At 46.9% G+C, this 21,157-nt stretch overlaps 2 protein-coding genes across 2 annotated transcripts; both read right to left on the bottom strand.

Moving 5' to 3' along the window:
* Positions 1-570: 570 nt before the first annotated feature.
* On the bottom strand, positions 571-3,562 carry LOC135674186 (ABC transporter G family member 1-like). Its single transcript, XM_065183772.1, has 8 exons — positions 2,999-3,562; positions 2,818-2,897; positions 2,267-2,731; positions 2,102-2,188; positions 1,898-2,026; positions 1,609-1,800; positions 1,434-1,520; positions 571-1,355 (listed from the first exon to the last, which is right to left on the bottom strand). Exons 1-8 carry the CDS (start codon positions 3,450-3,452, stop codon positions 714-716), a joined length of 2,136 nt encoding a protein of 711 aa, XP_065039844.1. The 5' UTR covers positions 3,453-3,562; the 3' UTR covers positions 571-713.
* Positions 3,563-18,229: 14,667 nt separating this feature from the next.
* LOC135673948 (uncharacterized) lies at positions 18,230-19,276 on the bottom strand. The gene has a single exon (XM_065183342.1). The coding sequence runs from the start codon at positions 19,274-19,276 to the stop codon at positions 18,230-18,232; it is 1,047 nt and encodes a 348-aa protein (XP_065039414.1).
* Positions 19,277-21,157: the final 1,881 nt, after the last annotated feature.

Below are 21,157 nucleotides of genomic sequence, written 5' to 3' on the forward strand. Positions count from 1 at the left end.
GATTGGGTTGGATCAGGTCAAATTGATTCCTCTTCGTCACCCATGATTGATTCTTTTTTCTTTTCTAATTTTTAGTTCAAGATGTTTATTTTGATAAAACGGAGTATCCTCTTGCTTGAGTGTCGAATGAAGATTATCAAGTAATCTCGGGCAATTGCATATGTTAAGTTCATGATGTAAGGTGGGATGATGCCTCTATCGAATCACACATGTTGAGTTTATGATGTGAGATGGGATGAAGTCTTGACCGAAGACCTAGATATATTGGAGCGAGCTCTCATGTCATCATCTTACTTGCAATTAGAGTGAAGGAACTATAAAATAGAGAAATGAATTTAATCGGATCCATCTATCATCAAATAACCTATATATATATGAAAGTCACACAGATATCGATCAGCACGTTTGTGATAATGATTTGATTTTATCTTTGATCTAAGTGATCCAAAACTCTTTAGTTGATTTAGAAGAGACATACTTTAGGTTAAGTGTTATCATGCAACACTTTTTTATTTAATCATATTTTTTATGAGTTTAAATATAATCCCCTTAGCATTTTAGACCTCCTCTTTCATAGATTAATTATTTGTTATGACAACTTGGATACTGTAGATATTTGCTCTGCATAAAAATAAATTGTGCAATAAACACTGCACACCAATTCATGCAATGAAATTACACACCAATGAATAAATGTTTTCTCCATCATTGAGTTATGATAGGGACTTCTGAGGAACTCTGGCCATTAGAGACTTGAAGATGGGCTTCAACTTCTCCACAGTCTTCACAATTCCCAGGAACATGAGCCTGTAGAGTATGACCATCCCAAACAAGATGGCAAGATCGATCCACTTGGAGTAGCCCATCTCAACTTGCCATGTCTCCCTCAAGATCTCATCCCCAGTGATGGTGGGAGGCCCCCCAGCTTGGTTATTGGGAAAGATCAACCCCAGGAACTCATTCTTGTAGAATCCTTGGTTGGCATACTTGTGGAATGCAATGTAGTACATTGGGTACCTCCACACTGGCTTGGGCAAGTCATTGGGCAACCTAAAGAAGCCTCCATTTAGCATCATCACTCCTTGGATCCCTGCTCCAGTGATGATGCCCATGAGGAAGTCTGGGACGATGCTGGCCACAATCATCATCAGCCCCTCAACAAGCATCATGCACATGAACAACACAAGGGCAAAGTAGATGAAGTGGTCAATCGACCTCTGAAGGCCAACCAGGTAGTAGGCAATGGCCCCTGGTATCACAGAGATGAGAGCCAAGTATGGAGTGGCAGAGAGGGTGTTGGCAATTGTGAATGCAGTCACACCATAGTGTCCATTTAGTCTTTCTCTTCCAAAGATCTGTGTTGGAAGAACATGAAGCTGTTAGCTTTGCTCAAGTGGAAGAAAAGTAGTAATTGGTGGAAGAAGAATACTAACCTTCATATCCTCTACAAAAGAAGGGAAGCCTCCAATAGCCATGAAAGTTAGGAATGCAGCTGTGAACATGAGCATGGAACCTCTTGCCTGAGAAGAACCAGAGTTTAGAAGGTCACAAAAGAGTTGGAGAACTGAAACATCCTAAATGAATACCTTCGGAGCTCAGTTGGCATACCTGAATTGATCCAAAACTGTGGCCAACATCATGGTAAATTGTGCCCACACAGAGGCAAAGGGCGATGTAGATAGCAAATCTCAACCAGTAGTAGCCCAAGTCCCTGTACATGTTCACAAAGGATCTTCCTGTGAGGACAAGCGACTGAGTCATGAAGCTTGCTTGGTTCCTCTTCTTCACCACATCTCCTCCCTTCACACACAAGTCACTGGTTGAATTCACATGCTTCGCAAAGCTACAGTAAACAAAAGTAATGTGCAGTAAATGGTAATACAACAATCTAAATTACCATGTCACGAATCTCTGCTATTTGCTGTGCTACTTGCTGCCAAGTAGCTGAAGACCTGTAGGACTTTACGAGGATGTCAATTGCTTCAGACGTGCTTCTTGGCTTGGACTCGAGATCTTCTTCGATATCCTGAAACAAAAGTTTTCTCCCTTGATTACGGTGAGAAATGAAACATGAAGCAATGAGAAACAAAATGTTACTGACCTGTTCAAAATCTTTGTTGATGGTCCTGAGATAGTGGTCGGAAGGATTTCTTAGAGAAGGACAGGGGAAGCCATTCGAAGCAAAGAACTGGAGCCAAAATGTTCAAGTTAGCAAGGGCAAGTCTCAAGCTTGTTACTGATAGATAACCGAGACTAAAAGATGTACCTCATTAGTCAATGAAGCTGGGCCAAAGAAGACAGTCCTGCCATAAGCCAGGAGGCAAAGGCCATGGAAGAGCTCGAACACCTCGCTGCTGGGCTGATGAATGGCCGCCACGACGGTCATCCCTTCCCGACGAGCCAGCCTGGTGATGCGGTCCATGACGTGGTAGGACGCGGCGCTGTCGAGCCCGCTCGTGGGCTCGTCGAGGAACAGCAGCTGAGGCCGCGTCAACAGCTCGATGCAGATGCTCACCCTCCGTTTCTGCCCGCCACTGATGCCCTTGGAAGACCACCCTCCGATTCTGGTGTCCATGGCTCTTTCCAGGCCCATCTCCCTTATCGTGGCCTCGGCCCTCTCTCTCTTCTCCGACCTCGACATGGAATCCGGCAGCTGCAGCTGCGCTGAGTAGTACACGACCTCCCTCACCGTCAGCGTTGTCATGAGAACATCATCTTGAGTTACATAAGCCTGAGAGAAGAACAGCTGTTCAGTACTAAACTACTCCAAGAACTGAATCTAATCGAAGACTTTGAGGATGAACTCTTTGTACACACCGAGGCCCCAAAGGCGAGCTTCTGCCTTTGGCCATTGATCAGTATGTCTCCTTTCTGACTCACAGCAGATCCTAGTCTTCCTGATCATTGATCCCCATATGTACGTGTCAGATACAAATATTCACAACATATCTACGAATAAATCCTATAGGAAACTGAAGAAGATATCGAGCGTGATGACCTGCTAATGCATCAAGAAGTGTGGATTTGCCACAACCGGAAGGTCCCATAATAGCCAAGACCTCGCCAGGCCGAGCGTAGCCGGTGACGGCAGAGAGGATGGAGACGCGCCCACCTTTGCGGTCCATCGCCGAGACCCAGAGATCCTCCCAGGTGAGGAAAACGCCTTGCTGGTTGCTTCCAGAATTGCCGGCGACCTTACGACCGGCGAGGTCTCCATTTCCTACCTCCTCCGCTCCGTGCTCGTCGTCGCGACGAGGACCTCCGTTCAGCGGCGGTGGGGAAGTGAGAACATCACCGAACGGGAAGATAGCCTCACCGACGGCCCTGGGGCTGATGACGCCATGCATCCCGATGTCGTCGCCAACCGCTGCCGTGGCTCGCGGGCGGAGCGGCCGGCTCGGGCTCGGACTCGGACTCGGAGTCCACCTCGGCACACTCGACGGGGAAGCCATGAGGCCTTCTTAGTTGGCAGTCCAGAGATATCGCATGGCGATATCCACAGGGGATTGAAGCCATATAAAGAGCAGCGGAGTGCGTTGTCGCAGAAGCAGGACGGCACCGGAAACCGGACTAACACGTTGGACTGTGGCGGCAATTGCCCCGTTGCGTCGTTTCTTTGACTTGTACGCGAGCGCTGGATTCCACGTGATCCAAATTACATTTCCGGTTCCGTTCCTTCCTTTCGTTGACTTCTGTGCCAGCGCTGAATTCCCTTCGGCCAGTAAACCTTCGACGTCCGCACCACGATCCCACGACGTCGCCACGAACCCACTCAAAAAGACAGGAGGCACGCCACATGCCGGTCGTGACTTAAGTCTTATCCATGGAGAAGATGCGGATCGAAAGGCCAGCCGTGCGATGAGTCGCGCCGCGAGGCAGCTTAATAAGTCCCCGGACTCGAGCACAAACAAATAGGCGTCTCGTGGAGTGGTCGACGTGGCCCGCGGCTTCATACGACCCCGTCCGCCGACCGCGATTGACTACACCCACTTCATCCACATCTTGGACGATACACGTAGCTCAACTCTATTATAACGTATTCATATGATATTATTCCTTATCTTATACGTGGATTTCGTTAATTTGTATGACTAAACATGCAACAACAGCATAGACATCGTGGAGCTTTGTTGCAGGTCTTGTTCTCATTTGAGTAGGTACGGATCACACCAACTCTGCTGGACATTTTGTACTTGTTGAATCACTTTCATCAAATTGAATATGACAACGATTTGGATTTTTCTAAGACTTGATTTCCACCTACTATGACTAAACTTGCAACTCACTTCAGATCTAAGACACGAGAAAATTACGTCAAACTGAATCAAATTAAGGTGGGTGGCGTGACAAGTGGGATTCTCAAAAGTATTTGGAGGACTTGGATTCCAACACGTCTCGCATCAAGAAGAAATTGTTGGCTCATGAAAAATTTGGTCCACGAAAACAAAGTGAGTTATGAATTATAGGGTAATTTGGTAGGGCAGATGAGTTCTCAGTGAATTGAATTCAGCAGAATTATTACGCAGGTAACGTGTGAGTGTTAATCTCCTTCTTCGGTTGATTAGATACCAATAGAAAAGAATGCTTGATTGTTGACTTTCTTCCTTGATATAAGATAGATATTGACTTTTTTTCTTTATATGCCATACACACGACACGCTTGGCTTGTTCACACTTTTGATTAATAATTAGGTTGTTTATTTTTCTTTTTCTAGCCAATGAAGCTAATCTACATGCATGAAGCTAAGCTAAGCGAAGCTACATACATGTGTGGTGGAGGGCAATGAGCATTTAAATCACTAAGATTATAGAAAAGGATTGTCTCTTTAATGCTAAGATATCATCCGACTTATGTGATATAAATCTGGACGCCATCTGGATTCGATGTATATCTTATGTGACATTAATTCTTGATGGGCAATTTACCACTTTACCACCTCTTAATAAGGCAGTATTAAAGTCATTGATCTCTTATACGTCAATGCAAGTAAAGTTTATTTTCAATGTATGTCTTTTATATGTCAATCTAACTCTTGCTCCACTTCTCATTTAATAATTAACATTCTAATTAAGATTCAATAGAGTTCAGAATCAAACTTAATATGGTGTAGGTAGGGCATAGCTCAATAAGAAAATTAAGTTAGGATAATACAATCTCTCATTTTAAGAATTTGACATGTTCTTCAAGATTTAATATAGTCTAAATCAAACTTATGAGTGAAATATAATCTAACAATAACTAACAATAACCAAGACACTTAAGCTCAAACTAATGGTAGTATACACATCAACATCAAACGCCAATGTATTTTATTTTTTTCATTGTAGCTCAATTTTATATAATCAAAATTTGATAATGATGATTTTATAATTTTTTTACCTTATCTTAATTTTGGGAGCTAATAACATATTATCTCCTATGGTTAGATTTCTTTAGCATTCCAATCCTTATACTTAAAAAATTTATATTAAAATCCTTATTATAGTTATGAATGTGAAATATTTAATCTCATTTATTCTAATATTATCGATTTTACCGATTGAAGATATAGCACGTGATAGTACATACATGAATGACCTGAAAAATGATGTGCAAAAAGGTAATTTCAACGATGATGACCGATGGTGGTGTCATGAGTGACTATTGTGGTTAGCAAGAACAACGCGATGGTTAGTATTGTCAATGTCGACCGGAACATTAATGACGAGAAGGAAAAAGAGACAGAGCAATAAGGCATATGTAGATGCTACACCACTCTATCACATCTGTCTTCTCTTCGTCCTCTCTTGTTATTGTCGACGATGCATATGCTTGACTTATCTCTTCTTCCTCCTCCCTTCTCATCGTTAGCAATGTAGATGGCCTCACTTGCCTTCTCTTTCTCTTCTGGTGTTGCATCGCTCTATCTCATTTGCTTCATCACTTGGCTATTCTTCCTCCTCTCTCCTTGTCGTCGATGATGCAGATGCCTTACCTGTCTCCTTTTCCTCCTTCAGCATTAATGTAAATGCAGAGTAATACTAAAGGAGGAAGAGGAGATAGAGTGGTGTGACACCGACGTAGATACCTCACTGATCTACCTCATCTTCCTCATCGTCGTCGATATTTGAATCAACATTACCAAGGTTGACCAATAGGTATATTAGAATACCAATATACCAATAGGTATATTAGCATAATAGCATACCAATAGGAATATTAGATTTGATACATTTTTATTATCAAACTATATTTGAGCATGATGATGTTCAATATGTATAATAGCATACTATATTTGTTATAAAATACAACAACGAAGAGGATGAACAATATTATGAAAACCAACTATAGATAACAAGCACAAGATCAAGAACTATAGGAAATGTATTTAGGCTTGAAACATATATAAATATTTTCTTAAAAATGATATTTGCATCATTTTCTCAATAAGATTGATGTGAATTTAATACAGATAATTTTAGTAGATATGACAAATCTTTAGAAGATCTGTATTGAATAAATAATAAAGAATCTTCAAATAGGAATTAGATAATGTTTAATTCAGTTATTTTTTAAAGTTAAGAAAGAAGAAGAATAAAAAAATTATTATAATTTACTCTCAAATATCTATTTATATATATTTGGACAAAAGACACAATGATAAATAACTACTAAAATAACTACAAGGAAACTATTTTTTTTGATGTCTAATAACTATTATATCTTTTTTTTAATATATTTGAACAATTTATAACAATCCTCACTTATCAAAATATAAATATTTTCTTCAAGTAATTAAATAATATTTATGAATAAAGTAATATATCTTTCAATTTGAATATTATCTTAGTGCAAACAACACAAAGTGAGGTTGAAATCCCAAATAGAATAAAGGCTTCGAATTTGTTATTCCTAATGACAACACCGGACACCAAACACATAAATATAACATTCTCGTATTCTTGACAAGTTCTTGCTCAATCCTAATATGGTCTTGTGCTAATCCAAGTTAATAAACTTTTATTAGAGAAACTCCAACTCTTAGTCGTAGCGACATCACTTCTAAGGTCATATAGGTGAAGTTCTTAGTCACTCTTTGAGATACTTATCCTAATTTAACTAAACTTTATTAAAAGTATAAGTAACTCAACTCTCATTCGATGACAACTAGCTCTTTAACGTTTTTAGATGAGACTAGTAAAATATTCCAAAGTGTTGAACCACTTCATATGTCAATGACATATTCTTACCCTTTGAACTCTTCGTTACTTATTTCATAATGTTGAGTAGGGTTGCTATCATTGGTAGATCTTTTATTCAAGGAGTTTTAGCCCCATCTATTTTAATGTTGATATTACAACTTCGCTTGTAAGAAGTTTGGTGAACGAATCAACCAAATTCTCACTTGTTTTTATAAATATAAGTGAAATAATCTCACTCTTGATTAATTTTTTCACATAATCATATCTAAGACTAATATGTCTTGACTTTCTATTGTATATTCTACTATACACATGAGTCAAAGTAGCTTGACTATCATAAAGTATAGAAATTGAATTCATACTCTTAGAAGCCAATAGAAAGTCCCTTAACCATTAACCTCTTTTTCTGCTGTCGCTAAAGTAATAAATTTCATTCCATAGGTAAGTGAGTTATACATGTTTGTTTCTTACTCTTTCAAGAAATAGTTCCACCTCCCAAAGTGAACAGCTAACAAATAGTGGATTTGCTATCTCCTAAACTCGATATTTAACTTGCATCAGTATATCCTTCTAAAATAGCAGAAAATTTTAAGTATTGAAAGCTATAATCTTTGGTCCACTGAAGAACTCTTTCAATAACTTTCTAATGTAGTGCATTGCTAGTAAATATACTTAATTTACTAATTACAAAGGCTATATACACTGCATTACATACATAAGACTTTCTATAGCACTAGAATACTTTAATTGAGCTATAATTCTTCCAACATTCTTAATTAATTTGATACTTAAGTCAAACGGGGTATTTGCTTTTTTGATTTTTTAAGTGACTAAATTTCTTTAGTATTTCCTCTATGTAATGAGATTGACTCAAAATATATCTATCACTAATTTTTTTTTACCTTGATACCTAGTATGATATCAATTTACCCAAGATTTTTCATCTTAAATATTGAAGATAGAAACTTCCTTGTTTCTATAATATCTTTTATGTCATTACTCACTATTAGCATATCATTAACATAAAAACAAACTATCACTATATAGTTTCGAGATAAACACATTTATCCATAATATTGTGAACAAATCTATTAGAAAGAATTATTGCATCAAATTTCTCATGCCACTGTTTTGGAGCATACTTTAAACTATACAATGACTTAACAAGCTTACATAGTTTATGCTCATTTCCTTGTAGAATAAACCTTTCGGGTTGTTCCATATATACCTACTCATCAATGTCTCCATTTAAAAATATCATTTTGACATCCATTTGATGAACATAAAGATAAAAAAATTGATACTAAAGTAAAAACAATTCTAATGGATGTGATCCTAGAGAGTATTATCTATATGATACTTCCTATGAAATACCTATTTATAACCAATATGTTTAGAGGTAGAAAGTAAATCGATATGTTTCCAAGTGTGGTTTGACATAATAGTGTTGAAAAACTATAGAAAGCATCACATGCATAGCAGAAAAATAAAACTAAAACCAATTTCCCAAAAGAATCATATCTGATCTTCCTGTGACGATCGGGAGCAAAAAACTCGTAAAAATAAAAACTACGTAACATGTGTGAGACGTTCTCACCTAGGGGAGATCGTATATCCCCAATTTATAAATCTCAATCCATGGATATAGGAGCTTTTGCAAACTCCTCTCTAGCAATGATCCATATAGCGGATGAAGCGGTGATGCATCTCCTCTCGTGACACATTCTTTCCTCGCCTTTGCACACCATCACACAGTAATAAACACAAGAAAGGGCCGGCCCTTTTTGTTGTTCTCATGCCCCAAATAGGGCTGATGGTAAGGGAGGAAAGGGAGGGAGGAGAATAGGAGGTGGGTGGCCAAAGAGTCTAGCTCATGACCCCTTGGTCTCTCTCCTATTTATAGAGAGCCATCTCAACTTAACCATAATAGATCTTGCCATATTGAGTATTCGATATTCATCCAATTACCCTGGCATATTGGATACTGGATCTTCATGCAATTATCCCTAACTTAATGGAAATTGAATCTCAATCCAAATATCCACTTTAAGCTCTTATTGGGTTTCACCCAACGAATCCAATAAAACATGGGCTTATTGGATATCACATATCTAATCATCTATTCATCGCGTCATCTACCATATGTGTGTGACCCTTTAGGCTTAATATCGAACTGGTCATGAGTTGCACCTGTCAAAACTCATTCTGATTTAGTGAATTATTATCCCCATAATAATTCACTTAATTCATTGACTATAATCATATTAGGCCACTATACCATAGTCCTTAAACGATACAGGAGGATATAATCTATTGGACATATCTACTATCAATTACTGTGTATCTATAGTCTCTCATCTATCTAATATACTATAGTTTATATATCGGGCATAACGCTGTTAGATTTATACGAAATCTATCCGAGTCTCACTCTAATCGAATTCTCCCAAAGAACTCTCTCAATCCGAATCTCACGCTTATCAAATTTATCATGTTCGATCGATCTTAGCCAAGGATTTGCCTGAGTGAGAATAAATGAGATATTTTTCTTATGATACCGAAAGTGTATGAGTCTTTATTGATACTCAATTGCCCTCGTAAGGTTGGTTATTATTCTTGATGACCTGTTGTGCTAGGTTTGAAACTTCCAGACCTATAAGTCCGGTATCAAAGAGTGGAGTACTCATACAAAGCATCCTTGGTATCTCAGGTCTAAGGACTAGACACACAATTGGGACTATAAAATCGTTGTATGACAATTATGTATTATTAAGCAACCAACATTCCATAAGCGGATCATTCAGTGAATTCATTCTCCAATAAGCACTTGCATTATATCCCTAGTGTCCCCACACAAATAACTATGAGATTAGCTGCCTTCATCATATGGACATGTATATAGCATACTGGCCTATCCTGCTATCTCAATGTCCCTATCGTGTAACATATGATCAGGAATATTTAGTGATTTGTGTTTATAGACGAATTTATCTCATTATCATAATCTTATTATGATTCAATTCCTATTATATAAATCCAAGGACATCACAATATATATTAATCACATAATATAAAGTGAAAAAATATTAAATAATAATAATAGAAAAGATTATGCAACATGCCACATGTGCCATCACTCGTGTAATTGGCTTGTAGGGCACTTATAACTAGCAAATAGAATTCATCTGATCATTAATAACATCTTTTAAGAAAGCAGCATCATGAGAGGCCATAGCTTCTTTAAACATTTTAGGATTATTTTTCACTTGTAAAATAAGATGAATTGTTCTTAAGACTCTCTTAGTAGTTCTTTCTACAAGGTAAAAAGAAATACTTTGAGAATCAATCTTATTTGACCATAATATTTTTGCTTCCCAAACACGAGTGCTTCTCCTTATTCATGAGATTTCTCACCAATCTCTTGTAAACTTGATTGATGTCTAATCAAAGGAATATTAGGTTGCTCACTAACCTCTTGAGCTATCTCCATTGGTGACTCTTGACTAGTTGGAGAAGGAATATTGTCACTTGAAGTCAATAAATATTCAAAGGACTTCACATCTCGTGATTCTATTATGACATTAGACTCCAAATTAAGAAGTTTATAAGTTTTGGTGTTTGAGGCATAGCTTACTGCACATTTGATTCTTCTAGATTCCAACTTTATCATTTGAGGATAATTATTCTTATAATATTCAAGACACTCCTACACTTTAAAATAACAAATATTAGGTTGTCTTCTCTTTCATAACCCATACAAAGAGATCTTGCTCTTTTTAGAAGAAATTCGTTTTGAAATATGACATGTAGCTTGTTACAGTAAGTAACTTTTTTAGCCGTGACCTTGGGGTCGACGCGGTTGGTTCAGGGGTCCGGACGACTGGGATAAGGTGTGACTGGGGGGATCTTGTGACGGCCGATTGCGGGGGATCTGGCTGGAATGCTCCGTGACGCCAGGTTGGGTCGGCTTCGGTCGAGTACCTGCACAAAGTTCGGGTCGACAGTTCGGCCCGACCCCTCCGACGATCAAGTCAGTGATTGGGAGAGGAGTTTTTGGGTGAAGTCGTGCTTCTGTGTGCCTGCCTGGCTCGCTTGAAGCCCGAGGGTATTTATAGGTAAGTTTGATGTTACCTGATGCGCCATCCTACCGGGGCAGGGCCGTACACCTGATTGCGTCTGTCGTCGTCGTGGGCGTTGCGTGGGAGGCCGAGCCGCCGCAGGGTATGGCGAACCTTGGTCGACGCCTTCCCCTGCCTCGTCCGGTCGTGCGGGGTCAGACGAGGAGGTCGTCTGGGTACGGTGAGCGAGGGTGCACATTACGTTGGTGTTAATGCTCGCCCCCTGGGGCAGTGTGCCGTCCAGAGGTGTCTGACATCGGGGTGTATTATGTCAAATCGGGTGTGTTACATCCAATTTGTTTTTACCCCTATCATATTCCCCCCTTGAAAGGAGCTATGCGTTGGTTTTTGCTTGTAGGGGGTCCAATGCATGGCTGCTGCCTTCTGGTGGGTTGGCCACGCGGATCCGAGGGGCTCGACGTCGGTGGGTTGGTCGGGTAGAGTTGAACTCGGGGGTCATCGAACCGATGGTGTGGTCTCGGGCGGCGTGCAATCGAGGGTCAAGGAGCACGACGCAGGCGGGTTACCGCGCAAGCGTGGTCTCGGGCGACGTGCAGCCAAGGGCCGAGGAGCACGACGCAGGTGGGTTACCGCGCAGGCATGGTCTCGGGCGGCGTGCAGCCGAGGGCCGAGGAGCACGACGTAGGCGGGTTACCGCGCAGGTGTGGTCTCGGGCAACGTTCCCTTCAGTTCGACGGCGACGAGGATCAAAGAGCTGGCGCATTTAATTTATCTCCTGAGGGGGAGTTGATTGCTTCCGCCGCACGTCTTAGGGCGCCGGACTCGAGGCGTCCGGATGCTGCCATTTTTGCGGGGTCGCCACGTCAGGCCTTCATTAAGGCGGAGCGCCATTGGGTATTTTTTGATGCGACGCGATGGTTGCGCGCGCGTGCGAGTGGGCTACCGCCCACTCTCGGGAGGCGAAGGGGCGCTGGTTCTGGCGGGACGTCCCCTTTAAATAGCGGGCGCCTGACTTCACCTCCATCTTTCACTGCTGGGTTTTTTTCCTTCCGGTCTCGCCGTCTTTCTTCCGGTCGTCCTCCTCGCCTCCCGAGTCGCTCTCCTCTCCCGTAGCACCTTCCCCAGTTAATGTCAGTTAGGATGGTGTCCTCTCCCTACTCCTCTTCTATCCATTCCCCCGGAGTTAGGGAGGGAAGTCCTGTTCCGCCCCTTGTCGAGTCATCTGACGGGAAGGTGGCGCGAGCTCTTAAGGCCTTGATGTGGCCGCATGATCAGGACTCCTTTGTGAGTGAGTCGTCACTGGTCGGACTCCGGGAGCGCTATGGTATCCCGGGGGACTACGTTCTTGGTGCGCCTGAACCGGGACAACGGGCGTATGACCCGGTCCCGAAGGGCTTCGCCTTAACCCTAGACGCCTTGGAGGCGGGTTTGCGCCTCCCCCTGCACCCCCTCATTGTGTCCTGTTTGTCTTTCTGGCGGATTTCGCCATCCCAAGTGGCGCCGAACTTCTGGCGTTACTTGGTGGTATTCTTGGGGGAATGCCACTATGCCAATATCGCCCCCACCCTCCACCTTTTTCTTTCTTGTTATTGCCTCACCAAGGGTTCGGGGGGTTATTTTTTGTCTGCCCGGAAGGGCTTCCGAGTTGGAGGGGCCCCCTCTAATAATAAAGGGTGGAAGAGGAGGTTCTTTTACGTCAGCCACGCACAGGACTGGGGTTTCGGGGTTCGTTGGTCTGCGAGGGCGATCGACAACACCACCCCATGTTTGGGCGAAGCAGAGAGCATTGACCGGGGAGGCTCAAGGAGATTCTCCCTAGGTCCCAACCCCTCCGGAACATGACCGGGGAGTGGTTGGTCGAGGCGGGCCTCAGCCCGATGCCTCTGGGTACGTTAGTTGTCGTTTGGTTCGGGTATTTGTGTGGTTCTTCCTTAGTGCTGACGTTTTTCTCATCTTTTGCAGAAATGGTGAACCTCCGGTCGCTCCTTGGAAACGACGCGCCGCAAGCTCCTCCTTCAGCACCCCCGGCCGACCCGCAAGCTCCTCCCCCAGCGTTGCTGACCGACCCACAGCTTGGCATGAAGGATGCGCCTATGGAGGTTGAGGCCGGGCGCCCTCGGAAGAAGGCGCAGGCGGCGCCCTCAAAGGGGGCTGAGGAAGGCCCCTGCCGGGGCGAGGCTAGGCCCAACCAGCGTGCGGCTGGGAAGGATCCGCGGTCGACCTCCGTGCGTGACTTGTGCCGACTACCAGCCGGGGACGGGGGGCCGTTCCTGACGCGACTAGTAGGGGAGGCTCCACTCGGGAGGCCCAGCGACCCCCTAGTCGCCCGTTGGGGCAATTTGTCCCGGGGGGACAGAGTGTGGGCCGGAGGGGACCCCACCACGACGTTCCTTCGAGGCACGCTTCATCCCGACATGGCTCGGGATTTATATGTCCTGCCCTCGGAGACGTTGCTTAACAAGTCCGCCCAATCTTTGATCTGGGTAAGTACTTTCCTTCTTGCTTTGGCTAGTCTTGTTTGCCTAACTCCACCCCCTTTTTAACCCATCCTTTCCTACCGCAGATCCTCCATTATGCGACGGCCCTAATGGACAGGGTGCGTGATGCCGGGCGGATCATCGGGGGCCTCATCAACTGCAATGCCGAGCTCCACCGTCAGGTGGAGGAGGTTCGCGGCAGGGCCGGTCCAGAGGTCGTGGCAGCCGTCGAGAGGTGCGCGGCTGAGTCTGAGGCGAAGGCGGCTCACCTCTTGTCGGAGCTCGAGGCCTTGAAAAAGGCGAACGAGGAGCTCCAAAAGACAATAAGGTTGGAGCGGGTCGAGCTCCGACTGTTGAAGTCGGAGGCGAGCGCCCTCAGCAAGAAGCTGGAGGGGGCGAAGGCCGAAGTGAGAGCGGCCTCGGAAGCATTGGTGGAGGAGGCCCGACTTCGACCCGCGAAAAACAAGGAGCTCCTCGAGGCATACAAGAAGTCGGAGGGGTTCGAGCTTGGGCTGACGCGGACGGGGCGGGTATCCTTCGAATATGGATACCGAATCGCTACTTCCCGTTTCCGCGCTCGTCACCCTGGTCTCGAGGTGGAGGATAACCCCTTCGCTCCTCACCCCGAGGACCAAGGGGTGGACATGCCCGAGGAGGTCCCCTTCGACGATCGCCTGGAGGAGCCCCAACAATAAAGAAGGGTCCTGTATTTTGTTTTGCTAGTCGGTTTTTGTAAGTCGGGTCCTGTAAGTTGGCTTGCTTTCTTCAATAAAAGGAAAAACTTTTCTCCTTTCGTCTTATTGTCTCCTTCTTCTTTTCCTAGGCAAAAAGCTTCTTCCTTCGGAAAGAAGTTCTTCTTCTCTAAACGAAAAAGGTTTCTTTGTTTCAGACGAAAAACTTCTTAAGGTTCCCGACGTTCCAAGTTCTCGGCAAGGGAGAACCGTCCATTGCCGTGAGCCGGTAAGTACCCGGTCGGACTACCTCGACGACCCGATAAGGTCCTTCCCATTTTGGGGCTAGCTTCCCCCTGGCTCGGGTCGGGTCACTGACCTCGGCCTTTCGGAGGACCAGGTCACCTAACTTAATCGGTCGGGGTCATACCTTCCTGTTGTAGACCCTTGCGACGGCTCTCTTATAAGAGAGGGCCTTCAGGTGTGCGTTAGCGCGCCGCTCCTCGAGCATGTTAAGGCTGGCTCGAAGTCCCTCGTTCGAGACTTCCTCGTCGTAGCTCCTCGTCCGAAGGGTGGAGATAGCCACCTCGGGTGGCAGGACAGCTTCGGTTCCGAACGTCAGGCTGTACGGGGACTCTCTGGTTGCGGTCTTGGGAGTGGTGCGTAGTGACCATAGGACGCTAGGTAGTTCGTCGGTCCAGGCCGATCGGGCTGCGGACACCCTTCTTTTGAGTCCGTCCAAGATGGACCGATTGGTTACCTCTGCCAACCCGTTCGTTTGAGGATGAGCCACTGAGCTGAACCTTAGCTAGATGCCATAACTGGCATAGAACTCCCGGAACCTCCTACCGGCGAACTGAGGTCCGTTATCCGCAATGATGGTTTTGAGCAACCGGAACCGAGTCACCAGGTTTCTCCACACGAACTTCTCCATTTGTTGCCCCGTGATTGTCGCCAACGGCTCGGCCTCGACCCACTTCGTGAAATAATCCACTCCCACGATGATGTACTTTCGCTGCCCCGAAGCCGGTGGGAAAGGTCCGAGCAGGTCCAACCCCCACTGTGCAAACGACCACGCGCACGCGATGGGGCTAAGTGGGACCGCGGGCTATCGGGGTGCGCGGGTGTGTTTTTGGCACGAACCGCACCGCTGCGCGTAAGCTTTCGCATCCCAGCACATGGTCGCCCAGTAGTAACCTTGGCGAAGTATTTTGTGTGCCAAGGTTCGCCCGCCGCTGTGTTCTCCGTAGACTCCCTCGTGGATCTCGGCCAGGACCGTCTAGGCCTCGTCGGGCTCCAAGCATCGTAGGAGGGGGTAGGTGAAGGACCGCCTATAAAGCCGACCACTCTCTTCAGTGTACCACGCGTGTGTACGACGCAGACGCCGAGCCGCAACTTTGTCGTGGGGAAGGGTCCCATCCCGCTTGAAGCGTAGCAGCTCCTGCACCCATGTGATCGGCGCACTGCTGGGGGCTGTAGTCGCTACTTCGATGGCGCGGGCAGGAAGCTCCTCGACCTCCGGCCGTGCTTCGTAGGTCGGATTCGACGCCAGCTTAGCCAGCGCATCGGCCCGCTCGTTCTCCTCCCTTGGAACATTAGACAATGTGAAATAAGGGAACTTAGTAGTCAGGTCCCTTACCCGTGCCAGGTATTTCGCCATGGTTGGGTCCCGAGCCTCGTATCCACCACTGAGCTGCTCGGCCACAAGCTGCGAGTCAGTGAGGACGTGTATAGCAGCCACCTGCATCTCGAGGGCCAACCTGAGTCCTGCTAGGAGCGCCTCGTATTCTGCTTTGTTGTTAGTGGCTTTAAACCCGAAGCGGAGGGAGCGCTCGAACGAGCGGCCGTCGGGGGCAAGCAGAACCAGTCCTACGCCGGCACCCTTTGAGTTGGCTGAGCCATCCACGTGTAGGATCCAAGCCTCGGGAGGTTGCTTGAGATCCCCGTTTGCCACCTGAGTTAGCTCCGCGATGAAGTCGGCTACCGCCTGGGCCTTGATGGCGGTCCTGGGCACGTATCTTATATCATGTTCACCGAGCTCCATCGCCCATTTGAGGAGTCGTCCTACAACATCGAATTTAGATAAAACCTGCCGAAGGGGTTGGTCGGTGATGACCTCCACCGGGAGGGCCTGGAAGTAGGGGCGCAACTTCCGAGCTGACAGCACCAGGGCGAGCGCGAGTTTCTCTATCGGCGGGTAACGCCCCTCGGGTCCACTCAGGATGTGGCTGACGTAGTAGATCGAAAGTTGTTCGCCAGAGCTTTCTTTGATCAGGACGGAACTGACTGCATGGGGGGAGGCCGCTAGGTAGAGGCTCAGCTTTTCCCTGGGAGAAACAGAGGCGAGTCGGGGGAGGTTGGCCAGGTGCTATTTCGTTTATTTGAAAGCTTCCTCGCACTTCGTCGTCCACTGGAAGCTTTTCAGGTTTTTGAGCGCCCTGAAGAAGGGGAGGCAGCGATCGCCCGACCGGGCGAGAAAGCGAGACATGGCAACAAGCCTTCCGTTAAGTCGCTGCAGGTCTTTGATCATCCGGGATGACTGCATGTCGATGATTGCCTGGACGTTCTCTGGGTTGGCGTCAATCCCTCTTTCGTGTATGATGAACCCGAGAAATTTCCCGGAGGTGACACCGAAGGCGCATTTTGTGGGGTTAAGTCGCATACCGAACTTGCGTAGCGTGGCGAACGCCTCGGTCAGGTCGGCAATGTGTGCTCCGGCCTCTTGGCTTTTCACGATCATGTCGTCCACGTAAACTTCCATGTTCCTCCTGATCTGGTGGGCGAACATCTTGTTCACCGTTCTCTAATATGTGGCCCCGACGTTCTTCAATCCGAACGGCATGACCTTATAGAAGTACGCCCCTTGATCGGTGAGGAAGGCCGTATGCTCTCTGTCTTCGGGTGCCATCCTGATCTGGTTGTATCCCGAACAGGCGTCCATGAAAGAGAGGCGTGTGTGTCCGGCCGTCGCGTCGACCAGCTGGTCGATCCTCGGGAGGGGGTAGCAGTCTTTCGGGCATGCATTGTTGAGACTAGTGTAGTCAACGCACATCCTCCAGCTTCCATTGTGTTTTTTCACAAGGACTACATTGGACAGCCATTGAGGATACTTGGCTTCTTCTATGAAGCCTGCCGCTAAGAGACGGGTCACCTCTTCTCGTATGGCACGTTGCCGGTCAGGGGCTTGCCGCCTGGGTCTTTGTTTCACCGGGCGAGCGTTAGGTGGGATGTTGAGGTGGTGCTGTGCAACTCCTGGATCAACGCCCGTCATGTCAGATGGGGACCAGGCAAAGACGTCGGCATTTTCCCGCAAGAGGCCGACGAGCTGCTCTCGTTCCTGTTCGGGTAGTTCCGAACCAACTTTGACCGTCCGGTCAGGCCGGGCTTCTTGTAATGGTATATCCACGGTGGACCCCCTCGGCTCGGGATGAGGGGCCGACTTTTTTGTTTCCCGCGGATCTTCCAGCGGCGGCTTGATCCTAGTCCTCTTGTGTAGTGAAACGACGGTCAGGTAGAATCGCCTAGACTCTCGGGGGCTTCCCGTAACTTCTCCGACCCCAGCGTGAGTCGGGAACTTGATGGTTTGGTAGTAGGTCGAGACGACGACTCTGACCTTGTTGAGGGTCGGCCGTCCGAGTATAGCGTTGTAAGCAGTGGGAAGATCGACCACCAAAAAGGTGGTCATTACCGTCTTCGACCTCGGCGGGACCCCTAGGGTTAAGGGCAGAGTAATAGCCTCCAGAGGTGATATCGAATCTCCTGTGAATCCGGTGAGCGCTAAACTCATTGGCCTCATATTCTCCCTGGCCAAGCCGAGCTTCTAGAAGGCGTCGAAGTAGAGTATATCGGCCGAGCTCCCAGTGTCGACCATGATCCTTCTTACCTGTGCATTGGCCACCCTAGCCGATATCACAAGGGCGTCGTCGTGTTCGGGTTGCTCGGATACCCCGGTCGGGAAGGTGATTTCGGGCTCGGGCCCGTGTCCAAAGGTTACGTCTGGAGCGGCTCGGGCGTACACCTTTCTTCCCGACATGGAGCCCCCCCCCCCCCCCGATGCGGGGCCGCCAGTGATTACGTCGATGTGTCTCTCGACGGGGCCCTCCGGGCGAGATGATAGCTCTTTATCCGGCAGAAGGTAGTGGCCGAGATGCCCTCGGTGGATGAGCTCCTCAATTTGCCTTTTTAGCTCACGGCACTGTTCAGTGTCGTGCCCATGTTGCCGATGGAAGCGGCAGTATTTTGAATGGTCCGCGAGCTCTCGCGGGTTCCTCATTGGGTGGGGCTCCTTGAGTAGTCCCTTCCCCTTCTCATGGAGAAATATTTCCGTTCGTGACGAATTCAAGGCGGGGAGAGGAGGCCTTGGGTCGGATCTGTCCAACTTACGACGGGATGCGGTGGGTTGTTGCTGTCGGGGGGGCTCCGACTTGACTTTTTTGTGCTCCTCCCACTTCCCAGCCATCCATGTCTCCGCGTCGATGAACTGGCCAGCACGCTGAAGCATTTCGGGGACCGCGGCGGGGGGTCGTTCCATGAGAGACCAGAAGAACCTAGAAGGCCGCAGGCCTGTCATGGATGCCTGCATCAATAGAGAGGGGTGAGCATTCGACAGCCCGCGAATTTGCATCGTAAAGCAGTTCACAAAATGGGAGAGGGGCTCGTCCTCCCTTTGGTTGAGTCCGAGGAGTAATGCCACAGACGGTTTTGGTCGAGCGTAAGCCAGGAAGTTAAGCTCGAAATCTTTGGCGAGTTGGTCGAAGGAAGCGACGGTTCCGGCCTTCAAACTGCTATACCACGCGCGGGCTGGCCCCCGCAGGGTTGTTGGGAATGCCCTGCACATCAAGGCGTCGAAAGTCCCGTATAGCGCCATCTGGGCACGAAAAGCGGCCACGTGGTCCGCTGGGTCAGCGGCACCGTCATACGCGTCCAGCGAGGGGAGGCAGAAGTGTGACGGGATTGCCTAATCTTGGATCTCCGGGGTGAACGGGGATCCTTGCTGTCCGTCTACCCCGAGCTCTCCTTTCGACTTACGGACTTCCTTTTGTACTTCGTCAAGTCTTTGACTGACGAGGCGCAACTGAGCTCGTAGGGCATTTGTAGAGTCGGCAGACGGAGCCTCGCGCTCGGGGAGGCTCGCCGTATCTTCTGCTTCCCGGCTCCCGGGTCGAGTTATCAGGTTTTGAGGCGAGCCAGGGAGCTCGGGAAGCGATACGTGAGTCCGGACGAGGGTCTCCTGCTGCTGCGAAGGCCGGGTCGCATGCGGAGGAGTTCGTTGGGAGACGATCGGGATGATAGTCTGGACCATGCTCGTCAGAGCCCGGACTTGATGAGCGAGGTCATGAAAGGCCTCGGGTGACACCGGCGGTGGGCCGGCGGGTGCGCCGTTGGGAGGCGACAAGCCTGGATCATTGAACTGTTGCCAGTAACGTTCCGACGTCGCTGCGGGGCATTCGTCACAGGATTCCTCATGCGGGGGGTGTCCCCCCGGGGTGGGGAGCCCAGCGGCCGAGGGCTCACCAAAGTGGATTCGCTGATCGCTTGACATTTGGATGACCCTCCTTCTAGCGCCAATCTGTTACGGTAAGTAACTTTTTTAGCCGTGACCTTGGGGTCGACGCGGTTGGTTTAGGGGTCTGAACGGCTGGGATCAGGCGTGACTGGGGGGATCTTGTGACGGCCGATTGCGGGGGATCTGGCTGGAATGCTCCGTGACGCTGGGTTGGGTCGGCTTCGGTCGAGTACCTGCACAAAGGTCGGGTCGGCGGTTCGGCCCGACCCCTCCGACGATCAAGTCAGTGATTGGGAGAGGAGTTTTTGGGTGAAGTCGTGCTTCTGTGTGCCTGCCTGGCTCGCTTGAAGCCCGAGGGTATTTATAGGTAAGTTCGATGTTACCTGATGCGCTATCCTGCCGGGGCAGGGCCGTACACCCGATTGCATTTGTCGTCGTCGTGGGCGTTGCGTGGGAGGCCGAGCCGCCGCAGGGTATGGCGAACCTTGGTCGACGCCTTCCCCTGCCTCGTCTGGTCGTGCGGGGTCAGACGAGGAGGTCGTCTGGGTACGGTGAGCGAGGGTGCACATTACGTTGGTGTTAATGCTCGCCCCCTGGGGCAATGTGTCGTCCAAGGGTGGCTGACGTCGGGGTGTATTACGTTAAATCGGGTGTGTTACATCCAATTTGTTTTTACCCCTATCATAGCTAATGAAGCTTCTCCTTATAAATTATAAGATAATTTAACATACAATAACATAGCATTTATTATCTCTAGATAAGTTTTATTTTTTTCTTTCTACTAATCCAATTTGTTCATGAAACAAGTTAAATTCATTAGGAAAGTGTTCTCCTATTCTATCACTTTTTAAAATTTTAATTTTCTTTCCTAATTGATTTTGAACTTCTGTTTTATATGCGTTTAAAGCATTAAAAGCATCTTTTTTTATGTTTCAATAAATAAACACATGTGAACCTAGAATATCATTCATAAAAATGTGGAAACATCTATTGCCTCCTCTTGTTAACATATCATTTAATTTACATATATTAGAATATATTAAATATAACAAATTAATATATCTTTCAACACGTTTGAAGGGTTTCTTAGTCATCTTTGATTTAACATAAATTTTATATTTATTAATATCATCAAAATAATAATTTATAAAGTCACAGTTGACCATTTTATAACGGTGCTAGTTCCAATATGCACTAATATATCATGCCATAATTGTTGAATATTAGATTTTGATGATAAAA

The sequence above is a fragment of the Musa acuminata genome, chromosome BXJ1-5, assembly GCF_036884655.1.
Source record: "Musa acuminata AAA Group cultivar baxijiao chromosome BXJ1-5, Cavendish_Baxijiao_AAA, whole genome shotgun sequence".
In the NCBI taxonomy this organism is placed as follows: domain Eukaryota; kingdom Viridiplantae; phylum Streptophyta; class Magnoliopsida; order Zingiberales; family Musaceae; genus Musa; species Musa acuminata.